Source organism: Andrographis paniculata, unplaced genomic scaffold (assembly GCF_009805555.1).
Source record: "Andrographis paniculata isolate CXL003 unplaced genomic scaffold, ASM980555v1 Contig74END, whole genome shotgun sequence".
Taxonomy (NCBI): domain Eukaryota; kingdom Viridiplantae; phylum Streptophyta; class Magnoliopsida; order Lamiales; family Acanthaceae; genus Andrographis; species Andrographis paniculata.
Window position 1 is genome coordinate 738,006 of NW_026137611.1, and position 24,360 is coordinate 762,365.

The 24,360-nt window shown below is 33.9% G+C and overlaps 5 protein-coding genes across 7 annotated transcripts; 3 read left to right on the plus strand and 2 right to left on the minus strand.

Annotated features, from left to right (window-relative positions):
* Positions 1–2,312: 2,312 nt before the first annotated feature.
* On the plus strand, positions 2,313–6,240 carry LOC127266148 (transcription activator GLK1-like). The gene is made up of 6 exons (XM_051296303.1): positions 2,313–3,131; positions 3,333–3,473; positions 4,098–4,448; positions 4,813–4,860; positions 5,450–5,569; positions 5,811–6,240. The coding sequence occupies exons 1-6, from the start codon at positions 2,673–2,675 to the stop codon at positions 5,958–5,960; spliced, it is 1,269 nt and encodes a 422-aa protein (XP_051152260.1). The 5' UTR covers positions 2,313–2,672; the 3' UTR covers positions 5,961–6,240.
* A 1,853-nt stretch (positions 6,241–8,093) lies between these two features.
* LOC127265861 (uncharacterized) lies at positions 8,094–10,877 on the plus strand. Its single transcript, XM_051295877.1, has one exon. The coding sequence runs from the start codon at positions 8,094–8,096 to the stop codon at positions 10,875–10,877; it is 2,784 nt and encodes a 927-aa protein (XP_051151834.1).
* A 2,682-nt stretch (positions 10,878–13,559) lies between these two features.
* Positions 13,560–16,193, plus strand: LOC127266151 (protein NUCLEAR FUSION DEFECTIVE 6, mitochondrial-like). Of its 2 annotated transcripts, none has more exons than XM_051296305.1 (3): positions 13,560–13,796; positions 13,881–14,002; positions 15,930–16,193. In XM_051296305.1, exons 1-3 carry the CDS (start codon positions 13,651–13,653, stop codon positions 15,947–15,949), a joined length of 288 nt encoding a protein of 95 aa, XP_051152262.1. In that variant the 5' UTR covers positions 13,560–13,650; the 3' UTR covers positions 15,950–16,193. The 2 variants fall into 2 exon arrangements, with proteins under 2 accessions (XP_051152262.1, XP_051152263.1); XM_051296306.1 differs by lacking the exon at positions 15,930–16,193 and adding an exon at positions 15,470–15,812.
* LOC127266149 (reticulon-like protein B17) lies at positions 16,005–18,651 on the minus strand. 2 transcript variants are annotated; one of them, XR_007842082.1, is made up of 9 exons: positions 17,922–18,651; positions 17,686–17,833; positions 17,388–17,462; positions 17,135–17,282; positions 16,967–17,036; positions 16,805–16,870; positions 16,585–16,707; positions 16,202–16,485; positions 16,005–16,124 (listed from the first exon to the last, which is right to left on the minus strand). XR_007842082.1 is itself a non-coding variant. In XM_051296304.1 (8 exons), exons 1-8 carry the CDS (start codon positions 18,472–18,474, stop codon positions 16,337–16,339), a joined length of 1,296 nt encoding a protein of 431 aa, XP_051152261.1. In that variant the 5' UTR covers positions 18,475–18,651; the 3' UTR covers positions 16,317–16,336. The 2 variants fall into 2 exon arrangements, 1 of the variants encoding a protein (XP_051152261.1); XM_051296304.1 differs by lacking the exon at positions 16,005–16,124 and having other exon boundaries at positions 16,317–16,485; positions 17,958–18,651.
* Positions 18,652–19,268: 617 nt separating this feature from the next.
* On the minus strand, positions 19,269–21,416 carry LOC127266153 (tyrosine aminotransferase-like). The gene is made up of 7 exons (XM_051296309.1): positions 21,076–21,416; positions 20,640–20,982; positions 20,359–20,577; positions 20,207–20,266; positions 19,978–20,133; positions 19,801–19,894; positions 19,269–19,696 (listed from the first exon to the last, which is right to left on the minus strand). The coding sequence occupies exons 1-7, from the start codon at positions 21,363–21,365 to the stop codon at positions 19,578–19,580; spliced, it is 1,281 nt and encodes a 426-aa protein (XP_051152266.1). The 5' UTR covers positions 21,366–21,416; the 3' UTR covers positions 19,269–19,577.
* Between the last annotated feature and the right edge of the window lie 2,944 nt (positions 21,417–24,360).

Genomic DNA, 24,360 nt, shown 5'->3' on the forward strand with positions numbered 1-24,360 from the left:
TTGAATGTTGATATATTTTATTTATTATTTAATATCAATTTATATATTACAAGAACCTTGCTCGAGAAACCATCTCAATACCGACCGATTTCTCAAGTCAAAGAGATCGAGTTTGATGGACTCCCGCACCGATCAGTTTAGGTTCAAAGAGACCGAGTTTGATGTTTTGAATGTAAAATTAATTTTTAGTATAATATAAAAAATGAAAAATAGGTGTTTGATTTGATGTTTTTGGAGAAAAAAATGAGATGAATAATATAAATTAAATCCAATCCCCCAAACAAACACACCCTTAATTTTTACTTAAATTACAAATATTCTATTACACACACATATATATATAAGGGACAAATGATAAAAATATAAAAATTATCTTACATATTTTCATTAACTAATAAAATACTACTCTCTCCGTCCCACATAATTTGTCTCTATTTTCTATTTTCGTTCATCCCACTTAACTTGTCCTTTTTATTTTTGGAAATATAATTATGAACTTTAATAGTATTTTAAATTTTAAATTTTATAATTTTCTTAATTTTAATTAAACTATTTACTTATCTTAATCTTAATCTATAATTACGTTTACTATATAATAATTATTTTTACTAATATACTTCTTAATTATTTACTAATTACACTTTACCTAAATTTTCGTATCTACAGTAATAGTTCCATATTTTTTGGGATGGAGGGAGTATTACATTTTTAATCTACTACTACAAAAAAAAAAAAAATCAAATGTATATTTCCTCCAAATGAAAGGAGTATTATTTTTTAGCATATTTATATATAAACAGGGAATTTATTTTTTAATATACAACAAAAATTATTTCTTAATTTTAAATATTTTTAGCTCCAATTTTTAGGTTAAAGTATGTAACTATTGTGTGATGTTGTTAGATGCACAAGGATTTTTCTTATAAGAACGAAAAAATTACGTTATGTTTAGAATATATTTAACCTTATTTGATACTATTCATTTTTTTAAATAATATCACATTAAATACATTTTTTCTCACACAAAGTATCAAATCAAATATTAATTTTTTACTTTTTTTTAAATTCCCAAAATTCCAAAATTTCAAAAACTTTTAAAAATTTCTATCTAAACAAAGCTTTATCATCTACTACTCACTATATACTTTTAAAGACTCATTTGTTAAAGTGATATTTGAATTGAGATTAAAGTGTGTTCACTTTTAAACCGTTTATATATAAATATATATATTATATTTATCAAAAATCATATTATTAAAAAATATTAGATGAATAACTTAGAAATATAATATTTTCTCTTGTAGATATACATAAACACAAAAATTAAAAAATAATACCTCTTCGTCATTCAAATTTATATTTATATATATTTTTTATTATAAAAAGTATTCATATTTCATTTTCAAAGTGAAAAATTACTACACTTTTGTTTTTTTACTAAAAAAAAAAATAACAATTAGTATCCACACACATTTGCGTAATATATTTTATCATAAAAGTAAAATAGGTAAAATTGTAAGTGAAAGTATTTTAAAAAATTTATTAAAATGTTTATATAAGCAAGTATTTTTAGAGTGGCAAATTTAATTTGCATGTTAAAGAAAAAATATAATAGTGATATATTGAGTAGATAAATTTTTTTTAGTATAAATAAAATATAGATAAAATAGATAAATTTGATGGACAGAAATAAAAACAATATTTACATGACTTCGGTGGACAAGTACAAATTTTAAAAAATGACAGTGAGGTAAGAAAAATAAATAAATAAAAGGGGAGAGAGAGAGAGAGAGAGAGAGAGAGAGAGAGAGAGAGAGAGAGAGAGAGAGAGAGAGAGAGTTGTATAAATGAGAAAGCTAATTTTAGTGGTTTGTATGGAGTACATCAATCATTGCAAAGTTGCTAGTCCAACTTTATGATAAGATCCTTTTCTTTTTACTGTACATAAGATATACACACTAATATTAATATATATAGATAGATATACACATAAATCGTACCTATATATTTATATGTATCGAATTCCTATCCTACCCTACCCTACACTACCCTACCCTACTGTCTGACAGTGCCATGTTGCACCTCTCTATAATCTCCTCTAAATATTGAGGGTAGAAAAAGACAAGAAAAAAAGAAAAGCATTCAGACAACTCACGAGTAAACACTTTACAGATTATTTCCAAGTAACAAAAAAGGACATCCACAAACCCTCGTGTAAACATACATAACATACATATATTATATAATAATAATAATAATAATAATAATAATATAAATTGTGAAAAAATAATCATTCACTGATTTAAATATAAAACAATTACATAAAAACAAAATCTGCAGAGGTCTTCCTTCCTCCTTCCTCCTTCCGCCCTTCACAAGTTGTGGTGTAGTGCTCATCCAATTCTCTTCTTAATTAATTACACTCCATTTTTTTAATATATATATATATATATACATACCAGCACCATTGGATCGGATTTTCTGCAGATTTTCTACCGACATCTTCTTCGATTGATTCCTGTTTCTGCTGGATTCTATTGATTGAAGCTGAATTCCATTCTCATCCTGTATATATATATATATATATATAGAGAGAGAGAGAGAGAGAGAGGAAAGTGTATAAATATATATTGGTAATTAAGTGTAATTAGGGTTTGCTTAATCAGATTGGAATGCTGGCCGTGTCGCCATTGAGGAACTCAAGCAATGCGAGGGAGAGAGATATGGAGAGTTTCTCGACGGACGGAAATGAATTCCCAGACTTCTCTGGAGGGAATCTTCTCGACAGCATCGATTTCGACGACATCTTCATCGGAATCAGTGACGGCGATGTGCTCCCCGATTTGGAGATGGATCCCGAAATCCTCACCTTCTCCCCCCTCAGAGACGACGATTCCAATTACGCCGCCGTGAAATTGGAGGGCGTTAATCTCCACGCCGCCGCCTCTCTTTCGGATCTCGGGTCGGGCCCCGACAAGACGGCGCCGGAGGCCCAAGAAACTGCTCTCAGCAAAACGAAAGATGAAGCCTCAACCCTTAACAGTTCTCAATCTCCGGTGAAATCCGACAAGGCAAGAAAATCGACGGCGGCGGCGACCGCTAAAAACCCGCCGGGAAAGAGGAAAGTTAAGGTAATTTTTTTTCTAGGGTTTTCAATCCCAACCAAATCTTTTTCTTCCAGTAAAGCTGTCACACACTTCATGGGAATTGAAAGCCATGGAGCCATAGATTCACGGGCTGATTCAAGCTGAAATCAATCCCAAGTGAAGTGAATTAAACTTGTACACTTTTTAAAATCAATTTATTGAAGTTCGTGGCTGCGAATCGATCAGGTGGACTGGACGCCGGAGCTCCACCGGCGGTTCGTGCAAGCGGTGGAGCAACTTGGCGTCGATAAAGCAGTCCCATCAAGAATTCTTGAGCTGATGGGAATCGATTGTCTCACTCGCCATAACATCGCAAGTCATCTGCAAGTACGTAGTCTACCTTAAACTCCAATTCTTTAATTCCCCTTTATGGAGGTCGTCTTCCTCGTTGGTACTAAACCAGTTTTAGGGATTTCGATTTAATTAATTAATTCAAACTGGACTTTTCCCTCTTCTCGTGTGTGTTTTTATTTTTAAGAAATGAATTATTTTGGGTTTTCGTTTTTCCAGAAGTTGTGCAGAATGCTTTTACGGACATATCTGCAGACCCCTTTTGTCCTCTTGCTGATTGTTCGTAATTCTATTGTATTGTCATGAACAAAAGCAAAAAAAAAAAAAAAAAAAAAAAAAAAAAAAAAAAAAGAAAACAAGAAAACATGAAATGAAGAATGAACAGTTTCTTTTAGCTCCATAAAGTGTGATGAGCTATGGAGAACCCCTTTTGGGTGCCATGAGCTCATTCTAGTGGGCACATGGTGGAAAAAAGTCTCTCCATTTTTGTCAACCAATTTCTCCATCAGTACACTACACCACCCACAAAATATTCCTTCAAAAAAAAAACATACTCATTCTGGACGTTGAAAATACTCACTACCAATATTTTCATAATTAGGCAGCTCAAATTTATTATTTATTCCCAATAAATTCTTACAAATTAATTTAAATTTGCAGAAGTACCGTTCCCATAGAAAGCATCTGCAGGCGCGGGAAGCCGAGGCGGCGAATTGGGGCCACCGGCGGCATACGTACGGTGGCAGCGGCTGCGGCGGCGGCGGAGGAAAGAGAGAGCATATGAACCCTTGGATTGCTCCCACGATGGGGTTTCCTCCACCCGTGACACCCATGCCTCATTTCAGACCCTTACACGTGTGGGGCCACCCTTCACTCGACCACTCACTCATGCACATGTGGCCTAAACATCAAACCCCTCCTCCACCACCACCGCCGGTGGCGGCGCCCCACCCGCCATGGCCATCACCGCCCACGGCTGACCCTTCCTTCTGGATTCCCCACCACCAACATGTAAGTCTATATATTATTATTATTATTATTATTATTTTTAATTTATACTTGTTCTGTCCAATTTTTATTGTTCTAATGTATATTTATATTTATGGGTTTTTTTAGGTAATCGTCTTTTTGTCATAATCGACAAATTTGACCTTAATTGTGTGGTAGGGATTAAAAGTAATAAATGAATAGAGAGTAAAAATATAAAATTTGTATTTAAAAAAATATGACAAATAGTTGTTAGACATTTCAAATAAAAAAATAAAACAATAATTTGTGAAGAGAGGAAGTAGTATTTTTTATTTTTTTTACTCATGCAAGATCTTGTTAATAAATAGTTTCTAACAGTCTTTTGTGAAACCGTACATAAATATAGGTCCCAATGGCGGGCACGCCTTGCTTCCCACCGCACCTAACGCCTACGGTAATAACAAAATCCCGTTACAATTATTTTATGTCATTGAAAATAATAATTTCACTTTTTTATTTATCTTGTTATAGAAAAAATAAATTTATTTATATAGCAAAAAAATATACTACTAAATCTTACTATTTTTAACCACTTTCTCTATTTTTATTATAAAAAAACAAAAAATATACTCTACATTAAAACTAGTGACCATAGTAGGGTCTATTTTCTTAATCCTATTATTATATTTTCCATCTTTTTACTATACTATCACATAATATTTTATAAAAACATATTTATTTTTTCATATAAAATATAACACTTAATAACTACTTCACCTCTAGAAAACAATGAAAACCAATATATTAATTCTATTCTTTTTCAATTTCTAACCTGATTTTATTATTTAGATTCAATGTTATTCCAAAAAGTATATTTTTCTTTCTCTTACAAAATTTTACATTAAAAATTGTTTTCATAAAAAATTAAAACATTCAAACTCAATCCAAACCGAAAATAAAAAGATTCATAAGTTAGTCCTTACAAGTTATCTTTGCCGCGTTGTAATAACATGTTATTTTTTTTAAAATTTTTGTCTCTTTAGAGGTATCCGGCTCCACCGGTCCACGGCATCCCTCCTCCGGCGACAATGATCAAAGTCGAGCCGGGCATTGGCTTCCCCACCGGACAAGCACTGCCCCGACCTCCCTTAGATGTTCACCCGGTGAGCCACAAATCCCACTGATATTTCTGTTCAATTAATTTTTTCAGATGTACAATTTCTTACAAATCTCAGATTCATTAAAATTGCTTGTCGTTATGTCTGCATGTGTAACATTATCATACTCGAATAAGTCAATCAACATTGATATATACTTATCTAAGCAAGTCATATAGATACGTACTTTTCGAGTGGTCACATATATATAGCTAAAAATAATATCTTGCTGGAAAACGTGTGGCAGTCAAAGGAGAGTGTAGATGCTGCCATTGGAGATGCTTTGTCGAAGCCATGGCTGCCTCTGCCACTTGGGCTTAAGCCTCCGTCGGTTGACGGCGTTATGATCGAACTTCAACGGCAAGGTGTACCGAATGTGCCCCCGAGTTGTGGCTAGCTAGCTGAATTCGGGTGTTCTTGATCGATCCGAATAACAGACAAGAAAGAAACCTAATTCGACGACATTTCTGGCCCGGCCCGAGTTTGAATCACGAATATTCTAATGTGAAACTTGCTTCTTTTATATGGTGTTATGTGTGTGGTGTAGTTGTTGTCTCTATCGATCTTCTTGGGTGCAAGAAGAAAGTGTACGATGTTGGACATGTGGGCATTGGTTTTGTATTGTAGATTATTATTACTAATATAGAGTACTCCGCGGCACATGCACTTGGGAATGATCCTTTGTTTTTCTTCAATATGATCTATGCAAATAAAATTAACACTTATTGGTTATAATTACTATATATTTATATATATATTTCAATATATTTATAATACAATATATGTTATATTATAATATATATTATATTACTTTTTTTTTTTTACTACGGTATCTCATTTACTATAGACATGGGATATTATAAGGAGTATAATTAATAAATTATTAAAAATATATTATTAAAAATAATTATAGTATAATAAAAATAATTTTAGATTAAGACGAAGATAATTAATTATTATAATTAAAATTTAAAAAATTAAAAATAAAAATTTTTAAATGATATTAAAGTGTATAATTTTTTTTCAAAAAAAATGACAAAATAATTGGGATGGACCGAAATGAAAAAATGGACACGGTAAATGAGGCGGATAGAGTACAATTCAATATAGATTGTACTATGTGTAAATATACGTTGGTTATGTATATAAATATCTGACTCGGTCAAATCAGCATTATGCTGACTTGACGGGATCAGCACACGGGGGGTGTGTTTGGCAATCAACTGTTAGCTGATTCAATTAGCTGTTAGTATTTAGTTGATTCAATTAGCGGTTTGACTAGCTGATTAAATTAGTTGTTTATATTAAAATATTTGGTAAAATAACTGTTTCATATTAGCTATTTATATGTAAAATGACAATCGATGACATTTCTATTTTAACTTTTAAAATTTTTTAATTTTGTTTTTTAAAAAAAATTACATTTTTATTATTAGTTATTTGAAGTTATGAAATGTGTTATAAAATATTTTTTATTAATTTTAGAAGTGAAAAAAAATAATAGTATATATTTTTATTAAGAATAATGTAAAATATAACAAAGTATTCATTTATTTTTTAGTAACTGTACTTTCTACCTAACATTACAAATACCCTTACAACTTACAATATATTACATAAATGTTATTACCTTTATAACACATACTAATAAGGATTTAGTTATTTCTATTTTATTCCTATTATATCCCAATATAATACTAATATTTCTAAAACTACGTTAAAAAAGCAAATGGATACTTAGTTTCGGGACAGAGGGAGTAATATTTTAAGGGCAAATAAGGAAATTAAGAAAATTAAAATGAAAAAACTTTTCAAAAATTGGGTTATATAAGTTTTTAGAAATTAGCTTTTCTGGGTCAATAAACTATTTCAAAAAATTAATTTATCAATCACGTGAATTAACTTTTTGATTGATCAAATAATTAAAAAATTCTTAAATAAGCTAAAAGTTCTCGAAAAAGCTGTTTGTCAAACACTTTCATGATCTACAATTCTACTTTTCTAGCATTGATTAATATATGGGTTCACATAATTTCATAAATCGAATCTACTAAATTCTCAGAGATTTTACTTCCGTGGTTGAGCGATTTGACTTTGTCGTCATCCAGTATTGGTAAAGGAGATAAAATATTTGACAAATAGATTTTGTTTGTCTCCGTCAATCTAATCTCATCGATAATAGATGTTATATGTTGTAGGGCAAGAATATGATGAGTTACGTTTATGACAAAAAACAACAGAATAATTTACATGCTGAAAATTTCAATGTATGTCTTGTCCCAAACGGATGGCATATCAAACACGCTCGCCGGCTGCGGGCGGATCCATTTACAGCACGTACAATGTCAATATTCGTACTAATAATAATAAATTAAAATAATTCAAAAGTAAATTCTTCTTTTTTTTTTTTTTTTTTTTATTTATTTTTACCTCCTGGGTTTCATCGAAGTTTACATGTCAATAATATATAATGTCCTAATCCATCAAATTATTGATCATCAATTCGATTTGGGTTAGATTGGGGTTGGGCATGGCCTGGCTTTGCATAGCTCCATTGCTGACCTTCTTCCTCCTTCAATCCCAATTCTCTGTATCTGTATCTGTCTCCGTATCCCTATACAACCATAGCTGTTCCTCCGTCCTCCCGTTGCCGGACTCCGTCGCCGGCGCCACTTTCCACCGCCTGAACCAAAACATCTCCCTACCCACCGACTACTTCTACTTCACCGGAGGCGACAAACTTCTCCGGCCAAACCGTACATCTTCCGATTATTCCTACTTACAGTTCGCCAAATCCCTAAAATTTCCACTCAATAATCCATACATCTACGAAACCACCATCCATGGCGTCTACCAACTCCGAGCCTCGCTCTACATCCGGTCACCGTACCACCGCTACTACAACTCGTCTTCTTACACTTCCAGCGGCCGGAGCCGGAGAGCTCATTGGTACCCCACTGTCAGAGCTTTCTTGAGCGGTTTTTGGTCGGAACATTCCAGAAAGCTCTGTATGGTCGGGTCTGCCACGTGGCAATACGACGTCGCTAGAGGAAGAAATCTCGACGTCGTTCTCAAGCTCAGCTACGCCGCCGTAGACGCTCCGACCATGCCGGAAAGCGTCGTCGCCGGAACTTTCGAAAGCACCTCCGACGACGACGATCCGCTAGCGAATTTCGATCCCATTTCCATTTTTAGCTTTCCTCGTCTTCCCAACTACCAATACTCGCTCGTTACAGAGGAATTCGTCAATGGAGGACCGTCGTTTTCGAACCAGTCGCTTAGCCTGCCGCCGGTGAGATTTTGCTCCACCTCCGGCGGGCTTACTCAGCTCCAACTGTGGTATCCGTTCGACTGCAACGTATCCGCCATTAACGGCTGCTCTCCTCTAGGCCCCAACGCCACTTCCTTCCCTCTCTTCGTCTCCTTAAACACGATCCAGTGCTCGGAGATCGATCGGAAAATCAGGTACATGATAACCTTCCAAAATGGCAGCTACCAAGAACTGTACCAAACAAGTTTCGATCTAAGATCGACGTGGATTGGGGAGGGATCGTGGGATGAAATCGAAAACCAGGTGTTCATCGTTGCTTGTCGAATCTTGGATCCTACAAACCATTTCGGTGAGGCTGTCGGGGATTGTTCGATGAGATTAAGATTGCGATATGCATCCACGTGGAACATCCGAAACGTCGCCCAAATCGTCGGCCAAATTTGGACTAACAAAACGGTCAACGATTCCGATCACTACTTCAGAAAGATTGAGCTCACAAGCGTCGCCAACAATGGCGTACCGTTTCGATATTCTCAAGGTTTGCGATACGAATACACAGAAACAGATCGAGTTCGAAAGACATGTGTAGCTCAAAAGAACAAGAACAATAACAAGATTAAGTATCCTAACAAGAATTCTCACGATATGAGATTCGACATGAACATAAAGAACTCCAAAGGACAATACTGTGGTTGGGGAGGAGCCATTCCTATTTCGATCGGGAACCAATTATACGGCTCCAACTACGCATTCGTTCGATCCAAATCCCTTCCGAATAACACAACCTCGACGATCAGCTACAAAATAAACATCCAAAAGCGAATCCCCACGAAGAACTTGTCGACAAATCCTCGCAGCGAATGGGAAGAGATCATAGCCGAGGGAGTGTACGACGACGAAACAGGGCACCTCTGTATGATCGGGTGTCGCGAGCTGCCTCGAAATCCTCATCTCCCGATCACGGCCAACTCTTCAAAAGATTGCGAGATTCTTCTCGACATAAAATTCCCATCGATTACCGACACAAGGGGGGGCCTAATCAAGGGGAAAATCCGAAGCACGCGTCCGAAACAAGATCCTCTGTTCTTCGACGATCTAACCTTGTCGTCGTCTGCATATTACCTTTCTGCGGCGAGGAAATCCGTATCGAGGATGGAGGTCGAGATCGGCATGGTCTTGGCTTGCAACACGCTCTTATGCATCTTCGTCGCGATGCAACTCTTACATATAAAAAAAAATACGACCAACGCTTGCTCGGGGATATCGATCGCCATGCTCGCGATCCTCTCGTTAGGACAACTCACCCCTCTCGTCCTAAACTTCGAAGCCGTCTTCTTCCAAACCAACCACCGGCAAAGACTCTGGGGATCACTCGAAACGAACGAAGTCGCGATCCGAGCGATATCGATGCTCGCATTCCTGCTGCAAATACGCCTCCTCCAATTAGTTTGGACCGCCAAGGCTAACGAAAGCGCGGATTCGTGGCTCATCGAGCGAAAGTCTATCCTCGCATTGCTATCGACGTATGCGTTCGGCGCGTTCGCCACCGTAATATACGTAATGAGCCAAAGTAGGCACGCTGTCGGTTATTACGGCCGCCATGGCCTACGATCCTACGGCGGGTTGATTCTTGACGGATTTCTTCTCCCGCAAGTGTTGCTCAATGCCGTGGGGGGCCGGGCAGCGGGGGAGATGCTGTCGCCGTCGTTCTACGCGGGGATCACGGTGGTCCGGCTGGTGCCGCACGCTTACGACGTGTACAGAGCTCACAGCTACCCGGTTTCCGGCGCCGGAGGTTCTTACTACTTTGCGAATCCGGCGGGGGATTTTTACTCGACGGGGTGGGATGTTGTGATTCCTTGCGGGATGATTTTAATGGCCGCCGGTGTGTTTATGCAGCAGCGCTACGGCGGGCGGTGCATTCTGCCGGTGAGATTTAGGGGAGTGTACGAGAAGGTAGCGCCGGCGGCTGAGGATGAAACGCAGCCTCAACCTCAAGTTCATACTCAGACTGATGCTTCTGCTGCTACGGGAGGAGGATGATGTTGATGGAGGGAAACGTGGTGGGGGAGTTGAGAATCATGAATGTATTGTTGGATTTCGAGAGAGGAAATATTTGTATTTTTGGAAATACGTTAGGGTAAATAAATAATCATTTTCTCACAATTAATTTTTAGTGGACGAGAAAATTACATGGCAACTTATAATGAAATCAGATGAAACTCTGCTCGAATTAATTGGAGGGTAAATTATATATGAAACTCTACTCGTTGTATTTTATTTATTGTATAAAGCTCAACTCTTTTTTCCTTTTTTTTTTTTTTTTTCTAAAATTGATATTTTGTTCTCAATAAAAATATAAATTACACAAATTTTATACAAATAAAAAACGTCAAAATATTTTAAATAATTTTTTTAATAATCTTTCAATTATTTATTTATGTATTTATTTTATTAAAAAAATTATTTAAGATTTTTTACATTTATTATTATATATAAAACTTGTTTACTTTAGGTCTTTATTTATAATCAAATGTCAATTTTGGACAAGAGGGTATTTCGTATTAACTTTATATTAACACTTTTACGCAATAAATAAAAGAAATGGTGTTTTTTGTATTTTTACTAAAAAAAAAAATACAAAAGAATGTTATATAATTTACCCTTAATTGGATATTCATCATTTTAGTTTGTGTTGTGTTTCTTGATCAAACTGAACTTCGGGTATTGGATAAAAACAAGAAAATCTCACACGGAAATTTGATTAGCGCATAACACTATATATTATGCAAAATCATAAGATAAAGAAGATAAATAACAAAAATAGAGAATCGATCAGTAGTCTCAGGTCACAACCACTGCCTTCACCACTCCCAAGTCGTTTAATGTTGTCGACACCACAAGGTGTTGAATGTTGGTACTCCACTTCTCGAAGCAATGGATAGAAATCGACTTAATAGAAGGTAAGATAGTGAACAATGGAACAATACATCACGTTGATAATACTATCGAACATAACTTCTAGAAGAGAACTCATAACTATCGATTTCACTATCTGTTTTTCACCATTTCTTAAATACACCGACCAACCCTATATTTATAGATGTGGGAGAATTTGATAAACTACTCCAATCTAGCGGGAAGCCAAACTTACCTGATGTAGAGGCGACAGGGTAGGAACAACCAAAATTGAGTTTAGGCAAAAAAGACAAGAATTCAACTATCAACTTCGGAACCGTTTCAGAGAAAAGTGAATTAATGGATTGGAACGATTTGGGTGAGATTTGCTAAACAAATCAGATTTTATTGGTTAGAAGTCAAACGGGTAGGGCTTGGTTCGGTTTGGGTCAAATAGGGTCAAATAGGTAGGGCAAAAACATACCAACAATTTGTAATTTTTCTAATTACGCTTATTATAATTAATTACAATTTTTTTAATGTTTTTTGTTAATTAAGATTGTTTCATTTCTATAGATTCTTAATCAGAAAGATTTTCTTATTTTGAATATGTAGCTATAGGTAACAATATCAAAATCAGTACATATTTTTATCAATAAAATATTATTCTCTTCCATTTTAATTCAACAAGGAAATAATAATATTTTATTGGTTAGTGGAAGTACTTAATTTTTTTTTTTTTTGATATTTTTATCATTTGACTTTATGTATAAAATAATTGTATGTATAATAATATATTTGTAGTCGAATGAAACTTTAAGTATTTTGGTATTAGTGAACTATTGTGTTTTCTAAAATAAAAAAATAATACTTTTTGAATTGTGACGGAAATAGTATTATTTTTTATTTTTTTAATCGTACCCATAATATAAAAATTAATATTCCTTCCGTCTCATAATAAACTATTTATTTTTTCATTTTAGTTTGTCCTATAACAAAGTATCATTTTTTTTAAAGTAATTATACTATCTACCTACTATTACAAATGCTCTTACAACTTACATATATTACACAAATGTCATTACTTTTATATCACACAACTAAGTGATTTTGATCATTTCTATTTTATTCATACTATATCTCAATATTATAATAATATTTCTAAAACTACGTACTAAACACAAATAAATAACTAGTTATGCGACAGTACTTTGAATTGAATATTGACTTTATAGATGTATAAAAAAAACATATATGTATAATATTAAAATTTATACATTATATTTTTTATAATATTTATGAGAACCACTCAAACATATATTGAATCAATAAACCCTAAATGTATATACTAATTAGGATGGAAGAAATATATTGTCTAAATTGAAAAATGTTATTTTTTTTATTTACAAAGGATCATTTTTTTTAATGAATGAAATGTTAATTTATTCATATATTAATATTTTTTAAATTAATAAAATTATGGTCTCAAAATTTTATTTTAAATACGTATTCCTCATTTTTAAATAAAATTTTCAATGCCTAATGGCTTTTTTTCTTCTATATTTTATATTCTCTACACTATTTTTTATATTTTACATAATATATATATATCATTTTCCCAAAACAAACACATCTATATTTTTCTATTGGTTCTACATTATTTAATTTTTATATAATTATATATTTTAATTATATTTTAAATAATTTATATTTCTTTAATTTTAAAGTTATTTGTATAATATTATAATTATTTAATAATACAAATTAATTACTTACTTATAATTATTTTAAAATTAAAGTATTGTAAGATCTAAAATATGTATCCCCAAATGCTTGGCTTCCTGTTCCAGGTAGGGTTTGAACATCCAAAACCCTTTCGACTTCTTCACTCTTCAGCAACGATAAGCGCGTCGAGTTAATGGCTATCACCGCCGCCAGGTCCGTTTTCCGGTCTTCGGCCGTCTGCAAAGCCGCCGCGAGGTTCGCCGCACAGTCTAAAGCTTCCCGCTCATCTCCGTTCCGCCTCCCCTCCCGAACGCCCCCACTTACCCGCCGATTCTTTCGGTATCTCCACTCTTCTTTACATTTCCAACTAGTGGTTGATGATTCAATGTATTAACTACTTTTGTAATTTTAATAATTTGGAAGCTCCCCTGCTGAATTGAGTGCGTGTCTGGACTCGATGCAACCGTACCACACTGCCACTGCTTCATCGCTGATGACCTCAATGCTCACCGCCTCGCGCTGTGGTTTTGGTTGGTTACCGGAAGGTATTTTAAGTATATTTAACTCTATTTTCAAAGAATTTATCGTTTTTCGCTTGAATTTATAGATTAATTTTATTTCCTTCCGAGCAATTACATTACACTGTGTGTACCATGCCTGATCTGATTTAATTGAATTCAAGTCTGCCTATATATTCTAGTGCTCTTTATAATCACCTACCTTGATTTATTTATTTAATGTACTATGAGCTTTAGATGTCATTTTGGAAATGAAAGTTTTGGGTGGAAAATTGCAATTTGGATTATTTAGGAACATTGAAGAATAGACTCCTGATAAAATGGAATTGTAGATGTTGAATATGTATATTGCCAGTTCTGCTACTATTCATATGCCTCTGAATTCTCAGAACTTTTAGTTGTAATTCTACTGCATTGCTTATAAGTGTGTAATTGTCTTTCTTTCTCTCTTGTCTTCTGTGTGCAAAAATATAGGTAAGGTTAGGGATTACTTCTGGGGGGGTTCTTTTGCATTTTGGGAGGAATTTATCCTCAGTTCTATCCTGGATAGTTTTTCTTCCTTAATATATGAGAGTCATTAATTAAGTCTTGAGCACTGGAAAATTGTTTCTTACATTATTGATCTTTGATAGCATCCACTGAGATTGAGGTAAAGGCGTCTTTCGAGTACAAACTGAAGCCTTTGGTCTATAAAAGAAGCATCAGAAATATCATGACCTGGATTACTAGTATTATTTTTGGTTTATGTCTATGACAAGCCCAAAGAATCTCTACTCATTGTGCCATGGAGTTTGGCTTCCTTGTTCGCAATATCTAGATTTCTGTGGATGAAGTTTCCTTCCGGTGCTAATTTTTTCCTTTCAAAACAAGTTGTTGAACTTTCAGATTTGTCCATTATTTTTACCCTCATGACCCGTATCCAATTCCTTCTTTGATCTTCTTCATTAGTGCCTCTGGATTTATAAAGATGTTTTTACCTTGCTTACAGTAAAGCTTTAAACTAACTGTTGACTCTTTCATCCTTGATTTAGGTATCTAGCAGCGTCTCTTTGCTGACCTTGTCCTGTCGTATATCCGGTGAGTTAGTCATTGAGTGTTTGCTTCAAGCAGACTTGGTACAAATCCCTCTGCATATTCATAGTATTCATTTCACTTAGAGAACCCTAAATAAAATAATTCAGTCTTAAACCCTTCCTATTCTCATTGAATTTGATGCACCGTGAAATTACCAATTACAGTAGACAACATACGACACCCAGACCTTTTTGTTTTTTTATCCTTAACTTGAAGATCAAATATATGGTTCTGTGTGAGTAGGGATGGACAAATTTTGATAAGGACCTCCCTTCATTCTTCATGTTGTTGTAGGCATATACAATTATACATATATATTTCACAATTTTCATGCTAGATGCTTTAAACCTTGTAGTCATGTTTTGACTATTTACGCACAGCTATTGATTATTTTGCTTCCGTCTATCATTATGAAATCAGCTTGCAACGATGATGTGTGATTGGGAGACAAGGAATAGTATCTACCCTACACTTGTGTCTGTGGGTCATGGAAAATGAAGAATTGGAGAAGCATGACTACAATGTTGAGAGAGAACTAAATGTTGTTTTTTCATTGTTTTTTAGATGTGAAATCTACTCACCAATTCACGAGAATACTCTCACGCTCCATCTTGCTTTTTGGTTGGCTTTTGTGGACCATGTGTCGTAAATGTGTGCTATCAGCCATGTAGTTGTGGTGTATCAATCAGCTTACTAATCTTGCCTCATTCCATATAATTGAAACTGGCTATTAGAAATGAATAAAATCATTTTCCCCTCTGCATATCTAAGTGTATTTCGACAAAATAGTTGCTAGCATTGTCGTGCCCACTTTTTCTAGTTCAGTACATGAATGCTTGTTCTCATATAAATGGATTATTTCATTTGTTGATTTTGCCAGGTTGTTGTGATGATGCATAACTGGAGTTTTCTCTGGCAGGCACTGCTCTCTACAATGAGTTAGTTTTCTGCAACTTCAACTTTTCAACAACTAGATTAGCTTTCACCCTTTGTTTACATACGGCACGAAAGGAACAACATTAACATTCTGCGCAGATACGGCACGTGTTCTGCTTCTGCCGCCTTCATTTCATATCTGCAAAATTATACAAGAATGAATGAATTGTATTATTTACTCAAGGCAGATCAAGCTGTAGCTATCTCAGTTGGTACCTTTCATCTCTAACCTCACTTTTAGAAAATAAATGTGATTGACACAAGAGATACAGCAATACAAACAAACAGACAAGTTTACGGGCGATAGAGACGACAACACGACGTCATGTAATCAATAATCAATTCTACTTGTTATTTCTTGGATTCAGTCTCTACTGCAACTAATGCCCTTTCCTCCTCGTCCACCTCTAGTTTCGATTCTCCTGCATTATCGTTGTTATCTTCCTCCGTCGCAACAAGGTGCTGCCTGCGATATCTAACTATCACAAGGGACAAGAATGCTGCAACAATAAACAGACAGACACACATGTCAATCGAACTCTAATAATAACCATTGACATCCATCATCGTCTTTGTCTAAATAGTTTGCTCGGCATTACCTGCAAATATTCGCGTTCTGATGGACGTGAGATTCCAAAACGCCATTACAGCTGATGCAGCTACGATTTTCTTATGCGTGCAGCCTTCCCAAATATCCATAGCCCATTGTTTTAGATACTCGACTGCTCATTTCAAACAGAAAACGATAAAACAAGTGAAGACTTATTTGTTCTAATAGATGGATCACGACAATGTTGGGAGACTACTAATTTAAACAACCTTTCTTATCTAGTTGCGAAGAGTAAGTCGAATACAATTTTGGGGCAGTGAAGCTGATAAAGAAACCTGCAAAATTGAAGAGAAGAGTTAGTTAACAATTAGCTCTGTTTTCAAACTGGTTTGGAGTCTTGTAATAAATAATCTTTTGCCAATGTTGTTTACCAAGTGCACAGAGTCTCCACAATGTAATGCAATGGCCATACTCGGCTCCCAAAAGAAAGATCGGAATCACCTATATAAGAACACGGCAAGGCAAGGCAAGTTCATCGTATTAAAAAAACAACTCATGTTTGTTTGTTTAGAGACAAAAAAATCGATAAGGAACTGTACTTTAAGGGTCATGGCTGGCTCTCCTGAGAAGATTTCTCTTGTTTTCGAGATTGCTAGATTCGCAGCCGGAAGTATTAACCTGCCGAATCTCAGTATATCTTCTTCCTTCAGCTTAAACTGATCGGCCTTACTATTGCTCTTTCCCTCCCTGTGAACTCATCAAGAAATTAATGAGCTTAATCAAGATTACATAAAAAAAAAAAAAAAAAAAAACAAAGATTCATTTGAAAAGAAGTTACATTGCTAATCATACCTTTGTCGCATTGTATTGGAGAAGAACGACAACCCCAAGAACAGAAGTCCCACTTGAGACATGAATGAGAACATGCTGCAAGAATCATGTTTACTCATCATCTATTAAAATCGAAACCCCCAAGACAACCATTTAGAACTAAGGCTATCACAGCCTGTACTAATAAGACAACCATTTAGAACTAAGGCTATCACAGCCTGTACTAATTCGGATTTCGACCTTGTAGTTTGATAGACATGGACAGAACTTCTAACCTCCTATCGACTAAAGTGAACCGGTTTCAATAATTAAATCATACCTGTAATGAACTCCCTTTACGAAGCAAGATGACATGATCGAAAGCGATCCCAACCCAAACCATAGGCTGGATTTCGAGACATCTTTCCACATGATCAAATCGTGTATGGCCTCCCCGGTGGCGTTGAGATTGTACCCATCTCCACCACCTGTTCCGGATTTCGACAATGAGTAAAGAACAGGGTGAGTGCCAGTTTAATTGCAGGGTATGGAGATGGAATGCATATCTATACATACTTGGCGATGGAACTGGATGAGTCTGAATGGATTTACCAGTCCTCGACCTTTCGCTAGTTTTCTTCTTCCTCGGCTTAATCGAAACATCTCCCCCTGCAGCAGCAAGCTCTCTCTCTTCTCTGGCATCTTGCTCCAATCTTCTCCTTGATCTTCGACCTCCTCTTGGGGATGCAGCAGCAGCACAGCCGGATGCTGAATTCCTTGTCTTGCATCGTTTTCTAACTCCGGCGGTCTCAATGGCGGCGTCCTCCGCCATGTCGAGGAGGCGGGATTTGGATGACCTTTTGAGTGGTGAAGGGGAAGGGGAAGGGGAGAGGAGTAAGAGGTCTTGGAGAGGGAGAGAGTAAGGGGGCTTGGGCGAAACAGTGGATGCAGGGGATGGAGTAGAGATTTTTGGGGAAGACGACTGGACTATTTCGAGAGACAGCTGGGGGGTTGTGGGGGTTCCCGATCCCCCCTCCTCCTGGCTGTAATGGCGGAGCTTGGAGAGCCTCGAGGCGGACTTGGGCTGAGTCCGGTGGTGAGGAGTTGTCGTCGTTGTTGAGTCATCCATCTTTACGGATGCAGAATTGAAATTGAGGTTGAAGTGATGCAGAATTGCAGAATTGAAATTGAAATTGAAGTTAAAGTGATGCAGAATTGAAATTGAGATTGAAGTGATGCAGAATTGCAGAAGCTGATGAATGTTGAACTTGCAGGAAAGCTAGGGTTGCTTCTGCTTCTGCTTCTGCTTTAGTAAGAAGGGGAGAGGAGAGCCGTTGGGGGTGAATTATTATTATTTAAATATTTAACCATGGGGAATGTCGCTTCCTCTAACGGTCGGGAAGAAGAAAACGGGGTTAACATTCAAATTATTATGGGCTTTGGAGACCATATGCCTATCTTTTTTTTCTTTTCTACTACTTCTTTTTTTAATGTTTTTTTGTCTTACAAACTTTCAAGTATAATTATTAATTAATCATTCATTAGGACAAATTCCGTTACGTACACATGTAATCGTCTAGCGGAAGTATGTCACGTGCTACTGTGTATTGTACGTATTGTCAGTAGTAATATTTTATGCTGTATCTTTATTTCGTATTATTCAGCACAGTGTTGAATTTAAAATTCAAAATTGCTACCCGAAAGTATCCATTGAATAAACCTTCGGCCCAACCTGATATTCAACATTATTTATTCTTTATTTAAGCGGTGAAGAGAGACAAAATGTCTGTTAGGAAAAAGATAAAAAAAAAAAAAAAAAACATTCTTTTTATATCATACAAAATAAAAATATAGTATACATTCATAGACAGTAATTTCTAAAAAATGATAATTTGTATTTATAACATGTTACATCTCTCACGTTACAAGAAAAAGAACAACACACTATTTATATTATTATAATCCAAACGCGATATACAAACTAAATAAGATATGACATAATCCAATGCATATTAAATTGTTTCTTACGTAAAATATACACAGAACTAACAACAAATATTATAGAGTGTCATTTCATGCAAGAACCTAATATTAGGACTTAATCATGATAATATATCAGAAGGAATTATTCAATCGACAGACCAAACAAACATAAACATAGTATAGTAGAGCACAAATACACAACAGACAACATACGTTGGCTGCTTCTTCCTCCTCAAGCTCGGTTTCGTTTCATTCTTTCCTCATGCGCCTCTCGCAGAAAGCTTTGATTCTTTTAAAGCCATCATCGAGGGATGAAGGCTCCACTGCAAATGTCACCCGAAGCCAATTCTTCAGCCCAACAGCAATCCCTGCACGCATCATAGATTCTTTATTCAAAACATATATCGATCGACTTCAAATTCAATGTAATTATAAGAAGCAATGACAGCAAATGAAATTCCAAATACACTACCTGGGAGAACTATAACAGATTCCTCCTTAGCCAGCTCAGTGCAGAAGTGAATGTCATCCTTAATGCCATCCAAAAGGGACAGATCAAGTTTTACCTGACAATCAATAATACACATAAGATTCTGATTGTTTTACCTCTTCTTAGGTTATGTAATAATGTAATTGCACTCGTATTTACCATGCCAAACATCGATCCTTCAGGTTTGCTGGGGCAAGTAATGCATGGGATTTCCTTGCACCGATCATACAATATATTGGAACATTCTTTAAGTGTACTTTTAATTTTATCAAAGAAATCGTTTGGTGTATTTTCAAGAATTTGCGGAAGCGCTCCCTGTTCACATCAAACTTATAACAACACTCTGGCCAAAAAGATCAAAAGAAATAATATATATATATATATGTACCTGTAAAAAGGTCACCGGATCGGATGTAATATTCAGAAAGCCTTCGATACTAGCAACAATCTGCAGATGCACGGAATCATGTCAAATAGACATGTTTCATCGATTCTGATTCTGATTCTGAAGAAAGATAAACGAAAATGTCCTTAGAATACCCCATGGCTCTTAAGGATGCCATTTGGATCATTAGTGACGAGCCAACCGAGTCTCCAACCTGGAACGATCCATGACTTTGATAGAGATCCCAAAGTGACAACAGGAACAATCGATCCAAAAACACCCATTGGAACAAAAGGATTATTTCCAAAGCTAAGGTCACGATACACCTCATCAGAAATCACCAAGATTCCAAGCTTTCTTGCTGTCTCCGCAATCTACAGCCAACAATTATTCTTATACATTTCATTCCAACATTAAATTTAATTAATGTGATTACCTTCTTCAAGTGTTGGTACTTGAAAACATTTCCGCAGGGATTTCCCTCATTAATAATAACCATGGCAACTGTGTTTTCATCGGCTATAGCTTCGACTGCAGCCAGATCCACTTCCCAATCGTTCTCCGGAAGCAGATCAAAGTGACGAAACTCGAGATGACAAAACCTGGCCCTAGCTTCATAAGCAGGAAAGCCTGGGCGTGGAAGGAGAATGTTAGCATTGGGATGAGCTGCGAGGACTGTTATAATGGCTTCTAGGGCTTGTTTACAGCCCGAAGTCATGAAAACATCTTCAGGTGATAACTTGTATCGAAGATCTCTCGAAAGGTATTCCGCCACCGCTCTGCCAACAACAATAGCCAATCTCTATTAAAAGGAAATTAAACTAGAAGTAATTATTACAAATTAAGCAGATGGATCGTAGATAGATACGTACCTGCGAGCCGAGGGGATGCCGACGGTGGAGGAGTAGCCGTTGAGCTTGGCGGAGCGGACGGCGGCGCAGACAGCGTCCTCGGCGGCGGCGGCGGCGCGGAAAGAAGGGAAAGGGGAAGGGTCGCCGTGGCCCATAGGAATAACAGGGCGGGGACCATTTTTGTGGAGATTTTGCTGGAGCACGTTGAGGACGCCTCTAATGGTGATGTCGGAGGCCCGGTTCAGGTCCGGGTTTCCTTTGAACCGCCACGACTCCGCGGTGGCGGGCGAGTCCCCGTTCCTCGTCTCCATGGACAGCCACAGCAGGCGGCTGTTAGTGTTAGTATCGTAATTAATTAGTGTTTATCGATATCATCACCGGTTGTCACATTATTATTATTATTATAATTTATATCAAAACCTATAGCTCTTTTTACCTAGCACACTTCCACTCTCATTTGATGCTATTACTTTTTAAAATACATCACAACAAATATATATTTTTTTTTTTTCATAAAATATCAAATCAAATACTAATTTACAATACAATATAAGATAACAATAAATATTAGTACATACTATTTTTAAATTTAATCCAAACCTATATATATATATACACATGTGAGAAAAGCTATAGCGTTGAGTTTGAAAAATCTAGCACCATATAATACCCCTATAATATAAAAACAACACACGTTTTTATTATATACAATATGCATATGTTGTTAGTCCGTGTGAAACTATATCGTGTGTTATTAAATGATGTATTATATTTGTATTATATTAAAATATATTGTGTGTTGCGTACTGCCATATATATATATATATACCGAATGATTTCTCTTTGTAGGTAGCCAAACCACTGTCAATGAAAAAATTATGGAGTGTTTTTGTTAAAAAGACGTGAACATTGAATAATACGAAATTAAGAATGAATTAAAAAAAAAAAAAAAATGATGGATGTGTTCATTTAGTGTAAAATATATTTTTAAAAATATTAATATATTACAAATATTTATTACTTTTATATTATTTCAATAATTTTTTATACTCTACATAGAAAAAAAAAAAAAAAAATCTTTTTAAACTATTTAACTAAACAAACAAACTCTATAACCCTCAAATGGTTGAATTCCATTCCATTATTTTTTATAATTTTCTACAAAATTATTTTTATTGTTTCTTATAAAATTTTATATAAAAATAGTTCAAATATAAGAAGGGGTGTGTTTGTTTTGTATTTTAAAATAAAAATTATACTTAATCTGTTTCACATACTCTGCAATATTTTTCTATTTTTGTTATATTCCACATACTCTATAATATTTTTGTATTTTGTTATATCGTGCATACTATGCAATATTTTTAAAATAGGATATAACTGATTGCATTTTATTTTATCATATTATTCAAATAAAAAAATAAATATATATTTTTCTTCAATTACATCATCTAATTTTTATTTTATCCTATTTGAATCAAAATATTGCATACAAAATATACTACCTCTATTTCATAATAATATATCTATTTGTCTTTTGTGCTATTAATATTAAAAATATTATTATATTTCAAGAATATATTATACAATATAAAATTATATAATACTGATAAAGATATTTTTGTCAATTTTTTTATTTGTAATACGTATTAATGTACTTCCTCAGTTTCACATAAAGTGAATAGTATTTTTATTTTTATCCGTTCCACATAATTTGCTCTTTTTATTTTTGAAAAATAATTATATATTTTAAACACATTTTAAATTTGATAAATTATTATTGTTTAATTATTTAGTTATCTTAATTTTAATATATAATTACTTGTATTATAGTATAATTATTTTTACTAAAAATAACTTTTTAATTACTTACTAATTATAATTTTTCTAAATTTTTTGTATATAGTAATAATTAACATTTACAGATCTAAACGCAAAAAAAAAATAAATTGGTATCTTGTCAAGGAACGAGACGAGAAAAAGTATTCTCTCCGTCCATTAAAATTAATTCATTTGGATTCGATGCGGAGATTAGAATGAATATTTTATTAAAAAAATAAAAAATAATTGAAGATATATTTGAAAATTTAGTTAGAAATTAAAGTAAATAAAGATAAAGAATATAATAAAATTAGTACTATTTATTGTAAATAAGTGTTTAATAGAAAAAATAATAATTAAATATTAACTTGTTGACTTTTTACCAAAAATTACCAATGAGATAAATTTAATGGACCTAAAAAAAAAGTGAAAAAAATTTGACGAACTGATAAAATATTATTTTATTTTATAAAATATCAAATTAATATATTATTTAAACTAAAATTCAAATAAAAATTTCAATTTAAACCCAAACTAAACAAACCTTGGAATCCTAAAACAAACGTTAGAAGAACACAAATATTAAATGCTAATATTTAACAAATCATTGTTTAACTATTATTTTTCATTAAATATTTATTTACAATAAATATTATTAATTTTATTAAAAAAATTTAATTTAATTATAATTTCTAATTAAACTTTTAACAATATTATCAATTATTTTTTATTTTATTATTTTTTAATAAAATATTTATTTTTTTAATTTCATATCAAACTCAAATATTCTAAATTGTCAGAACCTAAAATATCCTATATTATCTTATAGGAAAGCATAAAAAATAAAGTAAAAAAAAAATACAAGTTCTTGTTTGAAAAAGTACATATATATATATATATATGTGTGTGAAAAAGTATAAACACAACTGAAGTTATGTCAAGTCAATATATATATATATATTTTTTCATTTAAACGTATTTTAATATTTAAACGTATTTTAATATTAAAATAAAAATTTAATATTTTTAAATAAAAGAACAAAAATAATAAAAAATAATAATATTTTGAATTGATACAAATTAAATATAATGCTACCGACAAAATCTAAAAGCATCAAAATTCGAACCAATGACTATCTTTGTAAATTTGATTTGCAAATTTGATTGTGTTTATTATTGGTGTGTAATTACGAATAAAGTAATCTACTTCATCCGTCCACAGCTTATTTATCTATTTATTTTTGCACGTAGATTTTTGTATATTAATATTATATTGATATGCAATACAATTGATATACATAAAGACTATTATACTCCTTAATATTTATGATATTAAAAGGTATTATTTGATGGCATTTGTATAATATTATATAAATAGTGCGGTAATTTTATATTTTAGTGGAAGATACATTTACTCAGAAAAAGAAATGGATACATTTAATATGAATAGACTAAAATGACAAAATAGATAGATTGACTGTGCAT